The 19,356-nt window shown below is 52.5% G+C and overlaps 8 protein-coding genes across 8 annotated transcripts; 4 read left to right on the top strand and 4 right to left on the bottom strand.

Annotated features, from left to right (window-relative positions):
- Window positions 1-3: 3 nt before the first annotated feature.
- On the bottom strand, window positions 4-477 carry BU25DRAFT_325081 (uncharacterized protein; the record flags this gene model as incomplete). The annotated part of the gene is made up of 1 exon (XM_033699476.1): window positions 4-477. A coding segment is annotated over one exon (474 nt), but the record flags the coding sequence as incomplete, so codon positions are not given.
- Window positions 478-868: 391 nt separating this feature from the next.
- Window positions 869-2,538, top strand: BU25DRAFT_405696 (uncharacterized protein). The gene has a single exon (XM_033699851.1). The coding sequence runs from the start codon at window positions 1,048-1,050 to the stop codon at window positions 2,395-2,397; it is 1,350 nt and encodes a 449-aa protein (XP_033568039.1). The 5' UTR covers window positions 869-1,047; the 3' UTR covers window positions 2,398-2,538.
- Window positions 2,458-5,621, bottom strand: BU25DRAFT_13979 (uncharacterized protein). The gene is made up of 3 exons (XM_033699407.1): window positions 5,138-5,621; window positions 2,668-5,029; window positions 2,458-2,612 (listed from the first exon to the last, which is right to left on the bottom strand). The coding sequence occupies exons 1-3, from the start codon at window positions 5,421-5,423 to the stop codon at window positions 2,519-2,521; spliced, it is 2,742 nt and encodes a 913-aa protein (XP_033568038.1). The 5' UTR covers window positions 5,424-5,621; the 3' UTR covers window positions 2,458-2,518.
- Window positions 5,622-5,684: 63 nt separating this feature from the next.
- BU25DRAFT_405695 (UPF0016-domain-containing protein) lies at window positions 5,685-8,008 on the top strand. Its single transcript, XM_033699850.1, has 3 exons — window positions 5,685-6,646; window positions 6,701-7,589; window positions 7,639-8,008. Exons 1-3 carry the CDS (start codon window positions 6,050-6,052, stop codon window positions 7,710-7,712), a joined length of 1,560 nt encoding a protein of 519 aa, XP_033568037.1. The 5' UTR covers window positions 5,685-6,049; the 3' UTR covers window positions 7,713-8,008.
- A 922-nt stretch (window positions 8,009-8,930) lies between these two features.
- Window positions 8,931-9,540, top strand: BU25DRAFT_416989 (uncharacterized protein; the record flags this gene model as incomplete). Its single annotated transcript, XM_033699918.1, has 3 exons — window positions 8,931-9,017; window positions 9,069-9,132; window positions 9,179-9,540. The coding sequence occupies 3 exons, from the start codon at window positions 8,931-8,933 to the stop codon at window positions 9,538-9,540; spliced, it is 513 nt and encodes a 170-aa protein (XP_033568036.1).
- Window positions 9,541-9,793: 253 nt separating this feature from the next.
- BU25DRAFT_465069 (uncharacterized protein) lies at window positions 9,794-12,640 on the bottom strand (the record flags this gene model as incomplete). The annotated part of the gene is made up of 6 exons (XM_033700139.1): window positions 12,390-12,640; window positions 12,189-12,338; window positions 12,066-12,141; window positions 11,564-12,018; window positions 9,982-11,516; window positions 9,794-9,929 (listed from the first exon to the last, which is right to left on the bottom strand). Exons 1-6 carry the CDS (start codon window positions 12,612-12,614, stop codon window positions 9,794-9,796), a joined length of 2,577 nt encoding a protein of 858 aa, XP_033568035.1. The 5' UTR covers window positions 12,615-12,640.
- Window positions 12,641-13,784: 1,144 nt separating this feature from the next.
- On the bottom strand, window positions 13,785-14,958 carry BU25DRAFT_427277 (GroES-like protein; the record flags this gene model as incomplete). Its single annotated transcript, XM_033699970.1, has 6 exons — window positions 13,785-14,032; window positions 14,099-14,224; window positions 14,274-14,342; window positions 14,412-14,652; window positions 14,698-14,835; window positions 14,914-14,958. The coding sequence occupies 6 exons, from the start codon at window positions 14,956-14,958 to the stop codon at window positions 13,785-13,787; spliced, it is 867 nt and encodes a 288-aa protein (XP_033568034.1).
- A 3,568-nt stretch (window positions 14,959-18,526) lies between these two features.
- BU25DRAFT_444479 (uncharacterized protein) lies at window positions 18,527-18,841 on the top strand (the record flags this gene model as incomplete). The annotated part of the gene is made up of 1 exon (XM_033700045.1): window positions 18,527-18,841. The coding sequence occupies one exon, from the start codon at window positions 18,527-18,529 to the stop codon at window positions 18,839-18,841; it is 315 nt and encodes a 104-aa protein (XP_033568033.1).
- Between the last annotated feature and the right edge of the window lie 515 nt (window positions 18,842-19,356).

Genomic DNA, 19,356 nt, shown 5'->3' with positions numbered 1-19,356 from the left:
AGATGCACTCACATCAACTGCTATGTGGCTCACGACTGCTGTGTGGTTTGGCAGTCTAATATCTTTGGGGTCGTGCTCGTAATCTTCGCTCTGCGGGGTCCCGGGCTGCTCCTCGTCCACGATGAATGCGCCCTGGACGTTAATCTTCACATTTCCGGGGTGCAGAATTGTCTCATGGATGTCACTCTGCGCGGTTGTCCGCCTCGGTCGTGTCGCTATGGTGCCTGACAGCGAATGCGCATGGCGGGCACGCGATGCGCCGTTGCCGGTTTCTCCCGTCACGGGGTCCTGCGCTGGCGACATGGATGCGGATGAAGCTAGTCTTGGCTGCAGCCTTGCCCTCTTCCTTCGATGGCGCACGCTATGCGTTCGTTTCGCGGTGAACTGGAAGGGTGAGTGGTGTGGAGAATGGTGACTCGGTAGCGGAGGAAAAGTTGGCCGTGTGGATAGCGATAACTCTTCCATCTGTCCGCTTTGTAACTGGTGTGAACGGCCCGGGATAGGGGTGATATGGTGTTCTGCGCAGAATGCAGCCCAAGGAGGTCAACGAAAAACTATGAGAAACTGTTGACCAGCGGACGGCAGCGCCATTAGGAAATATAATGTCTCCATACTTTCGGCGCAATGGACGCTGTAGCATGAGCTGCTACCCGAGATCCACGGTGCTGCTAAGCTCGGCAACATGGTGGACGGTGAACTGGAGAACCGAGGACTATGGGGTATTGTGGGGTTCGATCTGATAAGAGAAGCCGAGGAGTTTTGTACGCGTCAACAAGCGCTCAAATGGAGCACACTGTCAGCATCATTTTACACGTTCAATACAAGAAGGTCGTGTCCGAAAAGTCTGCAGGCTGTGGCGTGCCAATGCTGGTTCCTTCGAGACATGGCACATGTGCTGCGGCTGCTTCACTGCGTCATGACATCTTTGTGCGGAAATAAATGTTTAAAAGCTAGTTGATTGTCAACATCTGAACATTTTCAACTTGCAGATGTTCCAACCAGCAATTCCACGGCGAACTTTGCTGCAAGACACGTTTCAAGCCGTCGATGACGTCGTGTGCTCGTCAACTCCTTCGTACTTCTAGACCTCGCCCTGCAGATCCAAGCGAACACACATTTTACAAAAGCCAAGCTGTCCTTCCTAGCTACGAAGGGCCTCATCAACTGTCTGAACCGATTCGAAAGGTACAGATTAGCCAGCTACCAACAAGGCTACACATCTCAGTTACAAGGACCAGGCCAGCAATCGCCAAATCTACTAAGTTAGCACTCCGATTCCTGTCCACATCAACCGCCACAATGTCGTGGATGGACTCCTGGTCCCGTCCCTCAAAGTCCCAAGCCACGCCCCCACCCCTCTACCTCACCATTGGCGACTCTGTCCCCTACTGCCACTCATGCGGCCGTGTCATCGGGGACCGCAAGAAAACCTCAGGCGCAACCGAAGTCAAATACTGCTCTCAACGCTGCAGACACCAAAAGCCCGGGCCCGTGGACCGCAAGATCGAAGCCACGTTCGCTAAACTGCTGGAAGGCGCGACTCCGGAATCGATTAGGGAAGAGCAGGCAGTCGCAAAGAGTAAAGAGAGTGAAGAGAAAGATGGAAGTAAGGAACTTGGGAAGGAGAAGGAGAAGGAGAAGGGGGATACGGCGGACGAAGACGAAGGCAGCAAGTTCGGCAAGAAGAACAAGTCGTCGCACAAGAAGAAAAGTTCCAAGACAAAGAATACACCCAAAGGCGACCACAGAATCACAATCGACTGCACCGCCGTCGAAGAACTAGTTTTCAACCGCGAAAAAGACCCGGAGAAAGTCTACGGCCGGCGCAAAAACCGCCGTGCAAGATTCGTCGTTGAGAAGCCAGAGGACTGGAAGAGCGTCGATATGGTTGACCATCCCCCGCCTGCTTTGGCGGCTAATCCCGCTGCGGGTGCGGAGGAGATTAGTAGTGCGGAAGATACGTTTTCGGACTCTGAGCCCGAGGATCAGGGTGGCATCGCTCTCGAGAACGGTGAAGCTGCAAGTCAAAAGAAGGAGAAGGAATTGGGAGATGTAGTCGAGTATGGCTACGGCGGCGGTAAGGTTCGGCCGCCGCAAGACCAGTCAGACATCAATGGATCTATTGGTGGAGAAAAAGGGTGGGCGGAGCGGCAGCATGAGACTGAGGAGGCGAAGCAGCGCCGTCTCGAAGGCCAGAGGCGCGCTGATGAGCGGGAGATGGTACGCAAGGCAGCAAGGCGTGGCTGTGCCTTTGGGTTCTTGACAGAGGGAGAGGAGGGTGTAAGAGGTGGTGAAAAGGGCGAGAGGAGAAAGTGCGAAGCGGTCATGAAAGGTGCGGTTGTGGAAGCCAGTTTTGCGAAGGGCGAATGGGGTGTTCGGTGGCGGGAGAAGGTGTAGAAGCTCTCATGAGAGGATGAGGTGTTGAAGTGGATGAAGTGTAAGATTAACTCAACGCGTGACGTAACGTCAGGTATCAATAACATGAAAAGGCCTCCCAGAAACGTGGATGGCCGGACAACTACCATGTAAACCCAGCCTCAAGCAACTTCTTCCCATCCTTCGAGGTCTCCTTGATAATTTCCTCGAATCCCGGCCTCAATCCCGTGCCAGACCTGCATCTTCATTAGCAAACCTCACTCGTCATCTCTTCAAGATCGCACAACTTACTTAATCATATTAACCGCCATAGTCCTCGCCTTGTCCTTCAGATTGACCTGGGTAAAGTCGCCCAGCACGCCGTAGCCTTCGTCGGTACGATCGAATTTCTCGATCTGTGCGTAAGACCCCTGAAATCGCTCCATGTACTCGACAAGCGCCTCCTCTTGGTTGGCAGTCCATGTTCGTCGTGGCTGGCGCATGCGACCTGCGCCACCTATGGCGCTGTTCTGGCGTGCGAGGTTGTGCTGGTCTTGGTATGTGGAGTGAGGAGGTAGGGTTTCGGTCATGTCCGGCGCTTCGGTTTCGGTTTCGGAGAGGCTGTCTTCCTGTTGAACGCGCGGTGCTGTGGGTGCGGGGGAGGCGGATACACGTTGGTAGCACTGTGAGATGCGCAGCTCCTCGTCTTCTGGCGCGCGGACCGTCTGGGAAGCGCGGACGGCTTGGTGGGATGGGGGTGCTGGAGCGGATGAGGGGGGTTCAACGCGCACTCTCTTGGAGATTGGTGCTTTCTGGCGGCGGTCTTCAACGTGAGCTGTCCGGTCGCCAGACTCGAAGGCGTCGTCGTCGTCGTCGTCATCTTCATCCTCTTCTGAACGTGCGCGTTTCCTAGAGGCGGACGGCGGCGGTTTGGCGTGCTGCTTGCCCTTGTCAAGGACCCTGTTCGAGGGGCCGGGGGTGGGTTGGCTGGACCCAAAGCCGTCTTCGAATTCGACGCGCACAGCATTAGGTTGTCGATCGACAAACCTAGCAGCCTTGCGGTTTTCTTTGCCTGTGGGTTGGACCGACTTCAGGGCGGCCAAGATGTCTTGTGTGCTTTTAGGTGGTCCTGAAGGAGCGATTGCATCGACGTCTTCGAAATCGTCTTCTCCTGCTACGAGGGTCGCTTCTCCCGGTTGCTGATCGTCCCCGCCAGGTGTCTGCTCCCAGACGTCTTGTTCAATTTGGTCAATCTGTTCACTCAACTCGCGCTCAGCTTGCGCATCCTCGGGCGCAACCTCAAGTTCAGGCTGCTCTTCGACTGTCTGTTGTGCGTGGTCTTCCTCTTCAGCTACTTCTTCGAATACATCGCCCGGTTGCGGAACCTTGGGGTCGAAATGCACCCCGGAGTCTCTCTCTCTGGCTTTGAGTGCATCGATCGCCCGTAGATCAATCGGAGCATTTGGATCAAACTTTCGACTACTACGTCTTCGGTGTCCAAATGATGTTCGCTTCTTGCGTGGGGAATCTCTAGGGGCGGTTGTGGGTCTGACCTCTTCGGGGGCTGGTTGAGGCGCTGCTACCGCCTTCCTGACATTTGCCAGTATCGCTGTAGAGCCACCAATAGCTTCAATCGAGGCGCTGAGTTCTCGGTGCCGTAGACGCGTCCATTGCAGCAGTTGTAGGACGGTCGCTTCCCAAGGGAAGTTGCTGCTCAGTCCATCTAGGTCGACCAGGTCCCCATTCTCCAGCGACTGCGTATCCGTGGGAAGGAAAGCTCTCAATTCATGGAATCGTCGCACGATGATGTCTTGGAACTCCTGTGAGAGACTCGTTTCTTCCCCACCAAGCGCTGCCACACTCCAGCCACGAATGATGTCTCCGTTCTCTTGGGATGCCTCAGAGTGGAGAAAGATCCCATTGAGAGCCTCGTCAGGATTGAACTCGCCATCACTAGCAGAGCGTTCCAGCGAAAGGATGGCGAGTTGAGTACGCAGTTCCAAGCCCAACTCGAATGTCTCTCTCAGCAGAGCACTGTCTCCGACAGCTGTTGGCGAGCTTTTGGTAACCAACGAGCATATAAACTGACTAGGGAAAGAGTTGTCAAGCCGTCGTAGACGATTCCATACATCTTTGTCGCTTCGATCAGAATGAATCATCTGCTTCGCGAACACTAGGACGTTGGCCAGGTAGAGAACAAGGTTGACACCAGATTGCAAGGCTCCAGCCTCGTTGTATAAGCCGAACAATGCGCGATGAACCGCTCGAATATTGATGTAGTTGTTTTCATCGCCTTTGAAGTGCTTCAGATACAGCTTGAACCCCTCGTCGAAGTCATTGTACTCCTCTACGAATTCAGAGTCGGGCTTCAGCATTTCCTGGATGTTGCGATGGTCGTCAGTTATGGTTCCGTCTGGGGGTGCAAGATGCTGCAGAAACTCCTCCGCAGATTCACAAAGTTTGCGCATATGCTTCATGATAAATTTCGGCTCCAAGAATTCGGCCTCGATCATGGAGAAAGAGGAGATGGCGGTAGTGCCGGACATTTCGGAGGCTGCGCCAGGTGAGCGGAATGTTTGCTGCTCCAGAGGGAGAGGGATGTCGATGTGTTGGGGTGTGGCTGGAGCTTCGTCAAAGGCAATTTCGGTGTCGATCTCTTCAACGAGTGTGAGATCTGGTGCATTTCACATCAGCAATTGCAAGCCGGTTTGGGTGGTGTTGGTGGTTTGGTAGCGCAGTCGTTGATGGACGTTTTAGGGTTAGGGTTTAAGGGCTCACCAACCTCCTGCTGCCTCTTTGGCGGGCTTTCGCTTTGTTTTGCGCGCGTTCGGTCCCTTATTTTTGCTTTCACTTGCGATACTGGTTACACTCCCTTGACGCGCGCTCCGGCGGGTTGGCTTTTGCAGTTCAGAGAGCGGTTCAATATCGCGACTTTGGCTGCGCAATCGTCGCGGTGCGCGTGCAGGTGCCTTTTCCGGCTGCAGGGTGGGTGTTTTGCGCCTGCTGCCGGCGCGCACGCCTCGTGCTTCTGCCATTGTAGATTCAGCAGGCGCACGCAGATTTGCCATCAATTGCGCGCCTTGTAAGTTGTCGAAGGATGAATGATGCCGTTGAGCGCGTTTGTTGTGATGGTGATGGTGAGGTTCGCGACGGCTAGGATGACCCGCTTTGCCGCGTTCGACCCAGGTACTCACGTGAGCTTGGAGCTTGGCGTTTGCAGCCTAGCCCTCAGCCCTCGCGGATGCTCGTGTCCGGGCAGGGAGAAGGGGGCGATGTGCAGGAGAAAGGTGAGCAAGATACGGCAGGTGTTTGACGTCGAGACGGAGTTGCAGCGCGCCGACGTCTGACTGGCTGAATCCGCTGCCGCTTTTGACAGCAACCCTTTTGCTACCTAGCGCTCTGCCGTACGCAGGTTGCAAACATATTACGTGGGCCTCTGCACGTACCTCCTTGCGTGCATCTGTGGCAGTGGTGTCTCCTAAAGTTCAAGAACAGCCACATATCTCATTCACACCTCAGCACGCCCTGAGTGCTGAGCACACACTTTCAGCCGTTTGTCCTACTTCTCTTCCACAACACTCCCTCGACAGACGTCTTCCAGTAGAATTTGTAGTAATAACCCCATCGCCGCTGCTCACGCTCCCTGCTCGTGAGCTCACAGCATACCCCTGCCCACATTTTCATAGTCGAAACCATGAGGTTGCGGCAAACCCTCATTCTACTGCCAGCGCTCCAGGTGCTCGCCAGGTCTGCAGTCGCCGAGGTCGACGACAAGCATGTTGCACGAGCAGCAGCCCCCGCCTACACCAATGCCATTCCCGACCCATCTCCCGCCGCCGTAACTCCAGGCTCAGCCAAAGGAACAAAGGATGCGCCTGTCGATGGCTTCGACGGCAAGCCTCACGCCGGCCCATACGTTGACGACACACCGACTTCGCAGGACAAGAAGCCTGCTGTGGTAGAAGACTTGGGCACAGGCAAGAAGACAATTCCTGCATCCAAGGACTCTACCCTGGTCGGCGCAGAGAAAGAAGTGCTGGATGGCGACAAAAGCGTCATGCAGGACCCTGACCGAAAACTAGCGACAGGCAAGACTGGCGTGGAGGGCGGGGTCTCAGCAAAGGACAAGGAGCGTCTGGCGCACGAGGACAAGACAGGCTCGAAGAAGGAGCAGGTGCCAACGTCCCCCAAGGAAGCACCGCCGCCGCCCCACGGCGAGCAGTCACATCTGAAGGAAGCGGTCGCCACAGAGACCACATCCACACGTGTCTACGGCGCAGTAGGCCTCGAGGTAAGTCTGAGCACTGTGATAGGCACCTCATGCAAGCAATTGACCATATTACAGAAACCCACCGACCTGCCAGATACACCGCACGACGACCTTCCTCACCCCGTTCCAGACTCCCTCTCGAAAGCAGACCCGCTAGACACTACACCGAAGACAAAGACCCCAACCTCCAACATGCCTGACGAGGAGGCCGCCGGCGTCATTCAACCCTTCCACTCCTTCGTTCTCTCCTTCACGATGATCATCTTCTCTGAGATCGGCGACAAGACCTTCCTCGTAGCCGCCCTGATGGCCATGCGACACCCCCGCCTTGTCGTCTTCTCCGCCGCTTTCTCCGCCCTCGCCATTATGACAGTGCTTTCCGCTGTGCTTGGTCACGCTGTACCTGCCTTCCTTTCCGAGCGCTTCACACATTTGGCCGCTGCCATTCTCTTCTTGGTCTTCGGTGTCAAGCTGCTGCGCGAAGGTCTCGCTATGAGCCCAGACGAGGGCGTTGGAGAGGAGATGCGCGAGGTTGAGGAGGAGCTCGAGGAGAAGGAGCAGCTTGCGCGTTCCAAGGGTCGCCGCCGATCGTCCATCTCGCCTTATGCTCTCGAATCTGGCCGTGTACGACGCTCTCGATCGAACTCCAGGCTGCCCGCGCCCGCTCGAAGCCCCTCCACATCGCCCGACCGATCTCCTTCACCTCGAGGATCCTCGCTCTCTGGTGCTTTGAGCGGCATCAACAACCTCTTCTCACTGCTTCTCAGCCCGGCATGGGTTCAAACATTCGTCATGACCTTCCTTGGAGAGTGGGGTGACCGCAGTCAGATCGCTACCGTTGCTATGGCTGCAGGCTCTGACTACTGGTGGGTCACGGCCGGCGCCACCGTTGGACACAGTATCTGTACGGCAGGTGCGGTCATTGGTGGTCGCGCCATTGCCGGCAAGATCAGTATGCGCAATGGTAAGGCCAGCAACTATTACTTTATGAGCTTGATGCTAACATTACGCAGTCACTCTTGGCGGCGCAATTGCTTTTCTCCTTTTCGGCATCATTTACGCATTCGAGACGTACTACCACGAGTAAAGGAACGATTCATAACCCACGGAACTGCATTGCACGGCGCTTGGATCGGCATTGATTGATCTATTGTAATACGACATGCGCGCATACGTATCGACATGTTGACACTTTCTTGTATCACTATTGTACCGGCGGTCTACCACGAGACGACTCGGGATGGGTCACAGGAGTTGTATAGGTTGCATAGCACAGACTCGGAGCAACACGGAGTCTTGTGTGCCCGAAATGAGGGTAACATTTCGCAGCAAAATCGACTTATTCAACGTCTCCAAGACCTCGGTCCTTCTTCGATATTTTCGTACGACATCTGGTCTCGCATTGCGATGATTGACATGTTTGAAACAGTTTCACAGGTTTCACGCTTCGTGTCCGGGTACCTGCAGATCTACATCCAGCAATCACGTGCATCCAAGTCTGGACGTCTGGCCATCTGGACCCTGACAGCATTTGACGTTCTTTCTTTGTTCGCTGCCGTAACACTCAACCCCACATCCGCATTTTGACAGTCAGCCTTCTGGCTACGAAGGCGCAGCAAAGATCTTTCAACGACTCGCCAAATGTATTGCACACTCTTGACTTCACCTTGAAAGAATTATATACGCGCCAAGAACCTCATGAACTGCGCAGTTTTATTTCTATCGCAGCATCGTGACCAAATGCGGTTGTTACAGTAACACTTCGCGTTGTACTAGTAATGGGCTGACAGCCCTCAGTAGGTGCTGTGCTGTATGGTGCGAATACGAAGCATCACAAGATTGAAAGGCCAAGTCTGTCAGGCCTGTTAATACTCACGTGAACGTAAGAACTTAAGAATAGCAACGGTCTCGTCCCTGTCGAAGGTCAACAGGTTTGTGGTTCGCTTCGCCAGCCACGTTGTCTAGGTAGCCGTTGAGGACAACGGTATTCTTATGGACTTGCTCTTCTAGGAACCGCTCCTTCTCTTTTCGGACCCTGACCTTGCTCTAACCTCAGCCTCGTGAGAGAAGCATTGTGGCACTTGCCGAGTCTCTCGCTAAACAGTCATCTCAAGGAAAGCCTGGGGTATCTAGATGCTCACCAAGATGAGTACACGGCGAGGTTGTGGAGCTGGAGCAGGCTGAAAGCTCGTATAGAGAGAATGTCTAGGTGTTATAAACAGGCTCTGACTTCCTCAAGGCAAGTACAACCTCACAATCATTTGCATTCACCAAGTCAATCATTTCGTACCTCACTCGCTACACCATGAAGCTACCACCTATCATCGTCGGCGGCCTCGGCGGCCTCACTATCCTTGAATGCACGTACGCCTACCCAGGAATGAGAGCCACAGTACGCGAGAAAGAAACTGAGGATATATTAGCCTGTCGACGATGAACATAGGGTCGTTCTGTTGTAACGTCCCTGGTTGCAAGGCAGCGCCTTTCCAAATTGAATATCGTCTCAAGTATGTTTATGCCTAGAATCATGTTCAACGCACTAATGTCTACCAGTTCTCATACGACGACCCATACTCAAAGTCGTCTCCATTTCTGTCCGGTGCGAAGCTGCCCGCGAAGCGAAGGTGGTAAAGGCTTCAAGAAGAAAACGATATAATTCGTCATGGAATTGTATATCGAAATTCCAGTTGTGTGTGTCCGTTCTGTCCAGATCGAGAGCAGAAATATGCCAGACCGGAGAACCTTCAGCGGTAAGGCTTGCACCTACTCCTCCCAAAATGTCACCATCAGTTCTCAGCCACGTTCGTGTCCACCACGTGGATAAGGGCAGAGATGATCCTCAGCTACGAGAAGTTCTCGCTCAGCGCCCTGAGGGTGGCAGCCGTAGCTGCAGAAGACATATTATCACTTACTAGACGTGCATTGACGCGGACCAGGTTTGAGCTCAAGCATGTCAGGAGAGTCATGTCACCTTAGATATACTGACTATCAACAGGCAACACGTAGGCAGCGTCGGCATCAGTGCTCGGAAGCGAGGATATGAAAGCTGAGAGAAGGCGAAGAATGTTTGTTGACAATAAGGTTGTATTGAAGTTGCATAGCGCTCGGAGTTTTTTGGTATCTTCAACTCGGTAACCACGAAGACACAAATGAAAGACATGTCCAACCCTACTCTTCCATATGCATAGCTGGCCCTTCGAGCTTCAACTCCGCCAGGCTGGTCTGTCTCAACCGTGTCTTGATATCCTCCTGCTCAAGACCAACCTCTTTCGTACAGATCCATGTCGACGCGTACATGTTCACACTGCAATTTGTTAGCAATCACTCCTTCCCATCGTCCAAAGAAGCTCACTTACCGATCAATACAGCTGCCCGGTACCCTGACAGCAACCCTCTTGCAACTAAACCCATTCTCCCCAAACACCTTCAGATACCACGGCTCCAGTCCCGCACTCCTCAACATAACCCGACCCTTGACCTTCAACGCCCTGTTCAGTGCACGGATCTGCTTGACAGCCTGCTGTCCCGTCGGCGGGAACCAATCCATACTATCCATCACCACGACGATCGTGAGCGTAGACGGACGCATGCGCGCAATAACCTCGCTGATCTCGTCGGTATGGATGCGCAGACCGCTAAACGCGTTTGGTTTGCTGAGCCTAACATGGCTCTTCGGGCTCAGATATGTGGGATGGGAGGTGGGCGTGTAGTGTCCGAGGAGCGTGAGGAGGTAGTAGTGGTTCTGCGTGCTGAGCAGCGTGGTGTTGATAACCGGCTCAAACGTATTCAGAACATACTCATAAATTGCGTTCCCGGAGCTGCTCTTCAGCGCCTCATCGCTCGGCTCTTCATGGAACGCCATATACTCCTCACCCGAATCTTTCTTCATCTTAGTCTCGGAGAAGTCGGCTGTCTTGACGAAGTCTGCTTCGATGACAGCGCGTTGCGCAGGCGGCACGCCGAGCGCTTTCCAGAGCCATTTTTCGTTGCCGAGGATGCAGTATGTGAGGACTTTGGAATGCAGGACGGTTTTGATGCTGCGTTGCCAGATTTCGCGTTGTTCGTTGAGGGTTTGTGCGGCGCAGAGTTTCTTCACGTCGGAGGACATGCCGAGGAGGCGGAACAGCCAGCCTCCCATTGCGAGGGCATTGCCCGAGCCGCCGGAGTAGTAAAGACCCTTTGAGGTTGTGGAAAAGACGGAGGGGCCGTTGTGCAGCCAGAATTGGAAGGCTTCGCTGGAGAGGTGAGGGCTGAGTTTCTGGATTAGGATGTCCTTGAAATCGCCGTGCTTGCCTTCGCCGAAAAGCTTCCAGACATCCTGGTAGCCGAGAGCGGTGAAGGCAGCGACCTTAAGTTCGAGGAGATGGTTTTGCGAGGGGTTCAGGTCGACAGCGTGTACTCGGCGTGGATTAGCAAGACAGAAAGATAGGATGTTGTCGCCTGCGGATCCAATGGCAAGGATGACATCGTTTACAGTGGGCTTCAGGATGCGGTGATCTGCAACATCGTCTTCCCAGGTGAAAGCATAGATGTACGAGTTGTTGAAACGGGCATGCTTGAGAAGTGTGGAGTCGTAGTGAATACGCCAGTGGTGGTTCTGATACCAAGTGGCGGGTAGAGGAAGCGATGATTGCAGATTCACAATCGCAGACTCGTATGCTTTCGAACGGATCTCGACATCGGTCTGTGTAGCGCCAGTCTGGAGGTCAAGAGCGGAGAGGTATGGTGATTCTGTGGCGGCAGCATCAATCTCAGCGAGCTTCTGTGTTGATGTGCCGCTGTCCTTGGGGCAACCGATCCAGATATAATAGGGGAGCTTGATGCCAGTACCGAAGAAGTTGTTGCGGGCGTTGATGCTGAGAACTGTACCAAAGCGGTACTCAAGGTAGTCCTGTAGTTTGTCAGCAGTGGCCTCTCTAAATGTGACGTTCAACATGCCCTTCTTGCAGCCTCAAGATTGACGCGGTCGATCTCGAACCATGTTCGCCAAAATACTCTGGAAAGCCACATGCAGTGGCGATCGATTGCGCCACCGATGTAGTTTCGACCTCTGAAGTCGATCTGATTCTGGACATAGAAGTCTACAACACCCGCAATGCCATTGGGGCTCAACAGGCTATCGATCGAGTCGATCACAGGATAGAACTCGGGGATCATGGAGAGCGCATAGCTCATGGTGACAAGCTCGGCTCCACCAGCGTCCGCATTCTCATCCAGGTCGCGCACAGTCTGTCCTTGGACCTTGTATTCCTTACGCTCATAAGCTTGCGCTTCGTGCTCGTGAAGACGGAAGGCGCGTGCATCTTGACAGATTACTTTGACGTTCGTCCAGCCGAGGCGAGCAAAGCGTTTGCGCGCCATCTCGCACAGACTTGGGGAGAGATCGACAATGTCTGGTGACGTTAGTCTTGGAGCTTCAGATGAGCACCCTGCTGCGTACAAACTGCGCGGAAGAATTCCGGGACCGAGATGAAGTTGTTCATCTGCTCTACATTCCAGCCAGTACCGCCACCAATCTGTCCAAGTCAGTCGTTGGCAATTCACTTCTGCTCAAATGGCTCACATCGACCCAGACTGGGCGCTGAGGAATCAGCCCAGCCTCAGCACGGTGCTTCAACTGTGCTGCGACCAAACCCAGCATGTCTTCGCGACCTCGGAGGAGCTGAACCCGAGTGGCATCGTAGACGCCGGCTTGCGCTTTGTAGAAACTCTCCTGCATTAAGGTCAATATCTAAATGCCTACAAAGGCTCGTTCTCAGCGTACCAGAGCATCTTGCTGGCTTCCAGTGCCATCACCTGTATGAGGCTTCAAGAAGCACCCATAAATGAACTTCAGGTACGCTTCTATGCTGCTTGGGGCTGGCTCTGCCTTATTTCTCGGCTTGAGAGTAAAGATGAAGATAGTCGCAAAGAAGAGTCCAAGAACACACAGAGACAAAGTCAGCTGCTGGAATGGGTCCCTAGGGACATATGCTAGGACGTCTAGCATAGCTGCAAATCTGAATTCGAATACGACAATAGGAATGAGCAGAGAACACAAACAAACACAAAAGACATCATGAGGGGTTAAATGGAGGGGCGTTCCAAAGCACATTCCGACTTCGGTTCGTCACAACCCTGGCCCACATGATGCTAGAGGATGATACATACGCAAGGCCTCGTACTGATACATCATGAGGCTTACCAGCCAATAGAGCGAGTCACATGGTAAGGTGATCTGAACGCGGCGTCAAAGCCCTTGCCCTGAAGCGATGATCAGACGCGGTAGGCAAAGGTATGCTTGAGTACCGCTACCAGCGGCTATGCAGGGTTAGATTGAACCGAGAGATTCTCCAGATTCGTGGGGAACAGTGTAGCTAGGCGGCCTATGAGGTTGAAGCTTGGTTGCTCGTGGACTGAGCATGCTTGGTGTTGAGGTTCTGGAGTTGAGGCATGTTGTTATTTCGGGAGCCAATGAGAGGCGGCGTATCCGCACCGTGCTAGCACCGCGCAAGATGCAGGGACGACGGTTGTTGACAATCAGATATGTCAACCGTGGCTCGCAGGAGGCTCAAAGGGCAAGATGACCGACAGCCGCTTCGACCTGCCTGTCTCCTTGAAGGCATCGGTTTGATTCGGCCATCCTATGCTGCTAAAAGGTGGCGGAGCGTTCATCGAGGACTTAGGTGTTCGCACATCTGGCAGACTCACGTCGGTAACAAAAGCGGGCTGTCCGTTGAGATAATGTCACATTGAAGGACTCCCCTTTTGGAGCAGCTCCTCTGAAGCTTGCAGAACTGATGTCGCCAAGCGTGTGTTAAGACCCATTTTTTGACCAGATTCAATACGCGTGCCAGTCATCTATCAGTCATCTGTCAGTCATCATACGTGCTGCAATGAGCACCAATATCAGCGCAGTAATGACACGAGGAAATGAATGCATCAAATAGCTGAGGCGTCGTGTTGAGGTGTGGAAGTGGACGTGAGAAGATGTGACGCGTCGAAGCGAGGAAAAGTAGGGCTCACTTGCAGCCTTCGAGCAGCCGTAACCGCTCCTTCTCTCACACAAATACCACAACAATACCAGTGAGATCATGCTCCACATTCACGCTACTCAACAGTTCTGCTTGCTTGTATTGATCTATAGTGGTGTTGATAAACTGCTAACCTTATTCGAAGCTTACATCTTCAGCACTAATCGACACTTCAGATGCTCGTTCATATACACCTCCGGCAACTTTGGTACATCCTTGAAGCCGATGGTAGTGAGATGCGATCGAACACCGTGCTTATCAACAAGCTTGAACATCTCATCAGTCAGAGGCTTCGTAGCCACCAAGCTGCCACGGATGACCCGCTCCTTGAACACCAAATCGATGGCGCCGAACTTGAACCCATCAGGCGGCAGACCAAGCGGGACGCACACGCCTCGAGGCCGCAAGATCTTCAGGCTCTATTCTGTTGCGGGGACATCATCGGTGCAGACAATCACACCTGCAACACCGCCGGCGTCGCCACCGAACTTGATGACCTGCTCAGTAGCATCCTTGTTGTTGTAGTTGATGACCTTGTCAGCCCTGAGGTTTTCAGGTCCGACTTCCTGGGCAAGGTCTCGACCCTCTTTACGGTTGCAACAGCGACGGTTGGGTGGCCTAAAGCCTTCAGAAACTGGATGGCCGCTGTCCCAGGCCGCCGACTCCGATAACAGCAACAGGTAGATCTTTTTCGATAACTCCAACTTCGAAATGCCGCCATAAACTGTAGCCTATTGAAGATTTAGCATGAGCAGATGGAATGCTCGACCTACTTACGCCGGCGCACATCATCGGGGCAGCCTGCTCAGAGGACAACCCATCAGGGAGAAGACTCGAACTACCAGCATCCGCCACGACATACTCAGCAAACCCTCCATCGTGCTGAACTCCCGCCATTTCCTTATTCTCGCAAAACCTCATGTTAGGCGGATCGCCTTCGCGATAGTTCCTGCAGCCCCCGCAGCTGTTGCATGCATGTTTGAGGTTAAGCATGCCGACACGCTGACCGACTTTCTAGATCTTACCGGCTTTGCTGCCGAGCGCGACGACAGTACCAACAGGCTCGTGTGATGGTGTCAGAGGGAGCTTTGACTGGTAGACGCCTTCGTAGACCTGGTAGTCAGTGTGGCAGAAGCCTGCTGCGCCGACCTTCAACAAGAGGTCATTGTCGCCATATTCCGGAACTGGGACTGTATGCTTGGTTGAACTGCACGGAGTCAGCATCTACTTTCTCCATGGGTGTATGCTCGTACTCTCATCCCGATGATAACCTACTCTGGTGAGGCGCGCAGCCTTCATGGTCTTAGGTACTGACGACATGTTGCTGGAGGGTTTCGATGTTTCGTTGGTAAGGAGACAATTGTTCAAAGACCAGCAATGTCACAGCGAGCTTTTGTACGCTTGCATTAATAATTGCGATTGAAGCTTCTCTAGATCAGGCGATGTTCATGACGTCGATCAGACGTTGCAGAGGTCCACTGCATATAGCCATCTTCCCGTAGCCGCATCGAGTCCGCTAGCGGCTCTTACATCGAACGACAACCTCCACACGTAAGTGGATCTTGATTTCTAATGCTAGGAGTGGTGATAGAAGACAGGGCCTCGAGTCATGCAAATTTAGGTGTTAAGAGCTGTTGTGGTCCTCTCAGAGACAACCTGTTTGCCAGCGGTCCGCTGCTCTGATTGTCCAGCTCATTCGATTAGTTTGGTTTGTTTCCCCACCCTTTCACTGCTGTTCCCTTCTACTATAGTCTCGGTCGATTCCCGATATGGCTCTACAGATCAATCAACTCAACCATCTTAACCCTTCCACACAACCCGAGCGATCATGTAGTCTTTTCGGCAGAGCACCGGACATGAGGTTGTCTCATGAATCATGGCATCGACTACGCTAGCAGCTCTAACATCAATTGAAAGACGATTTGAACTTGGTGACTCGAAAGTACTTGTTTCATGTATAACTCTCCGAGTTGTAAATCTGCTGGTTCTCAAACACGTTTGGCAAACAATTCTACAACCATCCTGCTGGACATTGTGCAAGGCTCCAGCGAGAGAAAACGCAGCGACGTGACGCATTACAGTTTCGCAATTATAATTATATTCCCTTCGGCTCTATCAACATCTTCGGTAAATGAAGCTGCTTTCTCAATACTTCCGAGCTCGCTGTTAGGTTTGCCTCCGTCTAGCCTTCATCAGGACTCAATCTGATCGCAAACACAACCCCTAACGTCGCTCAGAGTACAAATACCTTCCACGTCACCCATAACACAAAAAGATTCACCACGACAGGAATGAGCCATGGTGCCGTCGCTGTTGCCATGTCAAAGACCTTCCACAGCGCTCTGGAAAGAATGCCCTTCCAAACCACCCCTGGTAAGATGGAAAGCATCGCCAAGGAGCAGACCAGTGATGCCATCCTAGGTTCCCTCAACACTAGCCTTAGTCCCTTGCACACTGTCCAACACGAAAAGAAGATCCTCCACACCTTCCACGGCAGTACAAGTCCCCACATAAAAGGGACGATCAGAGGCGCTATTCCTTTGAAGATGGGTGATACCAATATTGTGAGCAAGTAGCCAACAGCGCGAAGAATTTGTAAAAGCATACGTTCGCGGACCACATGCGTCTCGCCATCATTGTGACCAGATTTGTCAGCAATGATAGACGCTGGAGGCACACACACCGTTGACTTTCCAGTTCTCGGAATCCTGGGATTGTAGTGCACAACTCCCCTCGAGCTGTTGCCAACTATGCTAGACTGACCAGATGGCTGGGTAGATCCTGAAGGTATACATGTCCTTGAAATACCATGTATCGGGATCCTAGGATTGTGAACAACTCGTCCCACAGTCTGATCATATGGCTGAGTGGAGCCGGAAGGTATACAGTCCATCGAAGTTCTTGGAGTTTTCGCATGGTATCGGTGAGCTCGTTCTCTGCCATTGACACCTATGATATGAATGGCACGCAGTCCGTAGTCATCTCCATCTGCTGAAAAGTCGGACAAAAGTTACTTTGGCGACGACATCTTGTAGAACTCCTGATAGTGCAGGCCGACAGCGGTATGTTGCGCAAATGTGCTATAGCTTTTCTGGTGGTGTGAAGGGGTTGAAGTGCAAATCATGACATTCAGGTGAAATTATTCGCGTTGTTCATCTTGATACTGTGGTGTACACAATAGAAAATACCAACCACTGTCGATGACAAAATTTCGACATTCTTCAAAGAAATGCATGTCCTCTTTGCACTCCGTTCCCACCCCGATCAAAAATAACCACTTCGCGACCTCTTCATCAGACCCGCTGCAAAAATGCACACAAAGACAAACGAATCCACAAGAAACAGTGACCGCAGCGCAGCCAGTGGCGCAAACCAGAGCAAATGCAGCGGAATCCTCCCCAGTATGAGGTGCTGCTGGAAGACAGCGGGATCGTTGACATCCACAACCCAGTGCCATATGATGATAAGATAAAGCCACATTAGACAGTCTGGCGTGCGGGTGTAGGTTTGGGCGGCTCCAGAGTTGGTAAGGCGGACGAAGATTTTACTTTGGTGTTTGTCATGCGATCTCGTAGCCACTTTCTGTTACGCTGAGTGTTTAGAAGAAGGCGAAGCGCAGATGAATCTGGTTCCAGGTGTAGCTTGACGCATTGTGGTGTGTTGTTTGATGAAATTTTTCCATGTTGAGCTGGTGAGATGGTGGAGCTGTCGATTAAGTAAAGAGAAGAAAAGGGATGGCTTCTGTTTGTAGTTATATGTTGTGGTCTCACCCAAATACTGGTTCGAGGTAGCCGTACCAATGCAGATTGGAAAGTGGAAATTGGTTCCAGAGTTACGTAGAAGTGGCTAATGCTACCGCCGCACTCGTTATCAAAAGTTGAGTTGCAGATCTGTTCTGATTGATCCACTGTAGTTCCTCATATCCTATCATCCCAATATCCAACTCTCCAGTATTAACATAAATCACAGATTGATACTTCTTCTTACAAAACACAAACAAATAACCTCAGCTACCCACACACGTTGCGCATTTGCGATCGAATTCCAACATTTCCGGTTCCCCAAAACGTTATTCCAAAGAGGCCCATATTCAACCCCCCCCCCCCCCATTCCCTCAACCATACTCCACAACATCTCCCACATCAGCCAACCAGACGCCCCCACAAATACCTCAATGTGCACAACGCCCATATCACCATCACACCAGCAGTGCGAATAAAATGCCATCCAAAAGGCTTAAATTTCAGGTGCTGCTCAAGCTCCCGAGGGTTATTGACGTTAATCCATGGTACGAGGAGGAGGATGTGGAAGTCACGAAGCCAGCAGGGTGTGATCATGGGCTCGGTGTAGTTCCCGGAGTGGCCTAGACGGTGGCAGGAGTGGCAGAGTACCAGTTTGGTTTGATGTGTGCCGTTCTTGTGTCGCAATATCGACTGAGGGTTGTATTGTATTGAGCGCGTAGAGGATGAAGAGGATCTGCTGCATCTGGTGACAGGTACGGTCGGTTGATGTTGGCCAGTGATTTTGTCTTCATGTGGAGTGTCGCCGTTGGTGATGTGAACAGTCGTGCTGCGCCAGTGCTTGCTGTTGTAGGTATTGTTGTGTGAAGAACCCATCGTATTGGAGTATCAGGTCAATTTGGTGTTGATTGAGAAGAGTAGAGAGCTCGTTATATCGACTTCCTGTGTGGCTGTGTGGTCGTTCCATGGTTGAATCGGACCCTCAAGGGCCAGTCGAAGACAAGATTGGTATGGACAGCTATTGTTTGCAATTGTTGGAATGATATATTCACATATAGCGGCTTAGATCATGAGGGTCAACTTGTTGAATTGCTGTACCATACATAGCGATGGCTTCTGCGTCAGCGCTTAATTAGATGTCATACCACATGTCTGCAAAATTGGCTGCTGTGTCACCTACATGTCCCTTGACTTTGTCTCTTCATGTACCGGTGTGGAGCCTACAACTAGCTGAGCCCATCGGTATCGCCCTCGCTCTCGGTCTTGACTACGTCCAGGTAGGTATTTACTGTGGGAATCTCGGCGACATCGGAAGTGTACCTATTGGAAGATGCGGCAATCATAGCCATAATCTGCAGTTGAAGATCCGGGTATCTGGTGAAGAGCTTGTACCAGTCGCTGTTGTCTTCCATGCAGGTGTAGTCGCCAAAGGTGATGTGGGTGGGACAGGATATCGAGGATGAAGGCTCTCAACTTTGAACCTGGCCTCAGCCGAGGTGAACTCGATGAAGAGGGAGGCATCAGCGTAGCCATACAGAGAGTGAGATGCGTATAGTTGGCTCATGATTCGGTCCATAAATTCGCCAGCCTGGAGATAGTCACCAAGCGTCCACAGCTAGAAGCTGTTCGATAGTGGCATGCGGGTAGATAGGCGACTCAGTGCAAGTCGATCCAGGATCGTGTCGAAGTACATCCACTGTATGTATACCTGAAAGATGGCAGGTGAGCGATCCGCCAGTGTGAGCTTGCTTGGGTCCGATGCCTTTTCCTTCACTGTGCTGCTGAGGGTAGCGCGGAGGTATTCAGAGTGCTTACCGAGGAGCGCGTCGGGAACCTACGACAACATCCACGGAGGGTCCTTGGAGTCTCGACTGTGTTAGTGTAGGCAGGTAGTGAAGCAGCTGAAGACACTCACAATGGCAGGAGCTGTGCATCGTGCTCAGCGCGCTTCTTCCTGTTATTGCCGCTGCGTTGCAAC

The sequence above is a fragment of the Macroventuria anomochaeta genome (assembly GCF_010093625.1).
Source record: "Macroventuria anomochaeta strain CBS 525.71 unplaced genomic scaffold BU25scaffold_1, whole genome shotgun sequence".
NCBI classification, from domain to species: domain Eukaryota; kingdom Fungi; phylum Ascomycota; class Dothideomycetes; order Pleosporales; family Didymellaceae; genus Macroventuria; species Macroventuria anomochaeta.
Note: the sequence above shows the minus strand (reverse complement) of the source record. Positions and strands in the feature narration are given on the sequence as shown.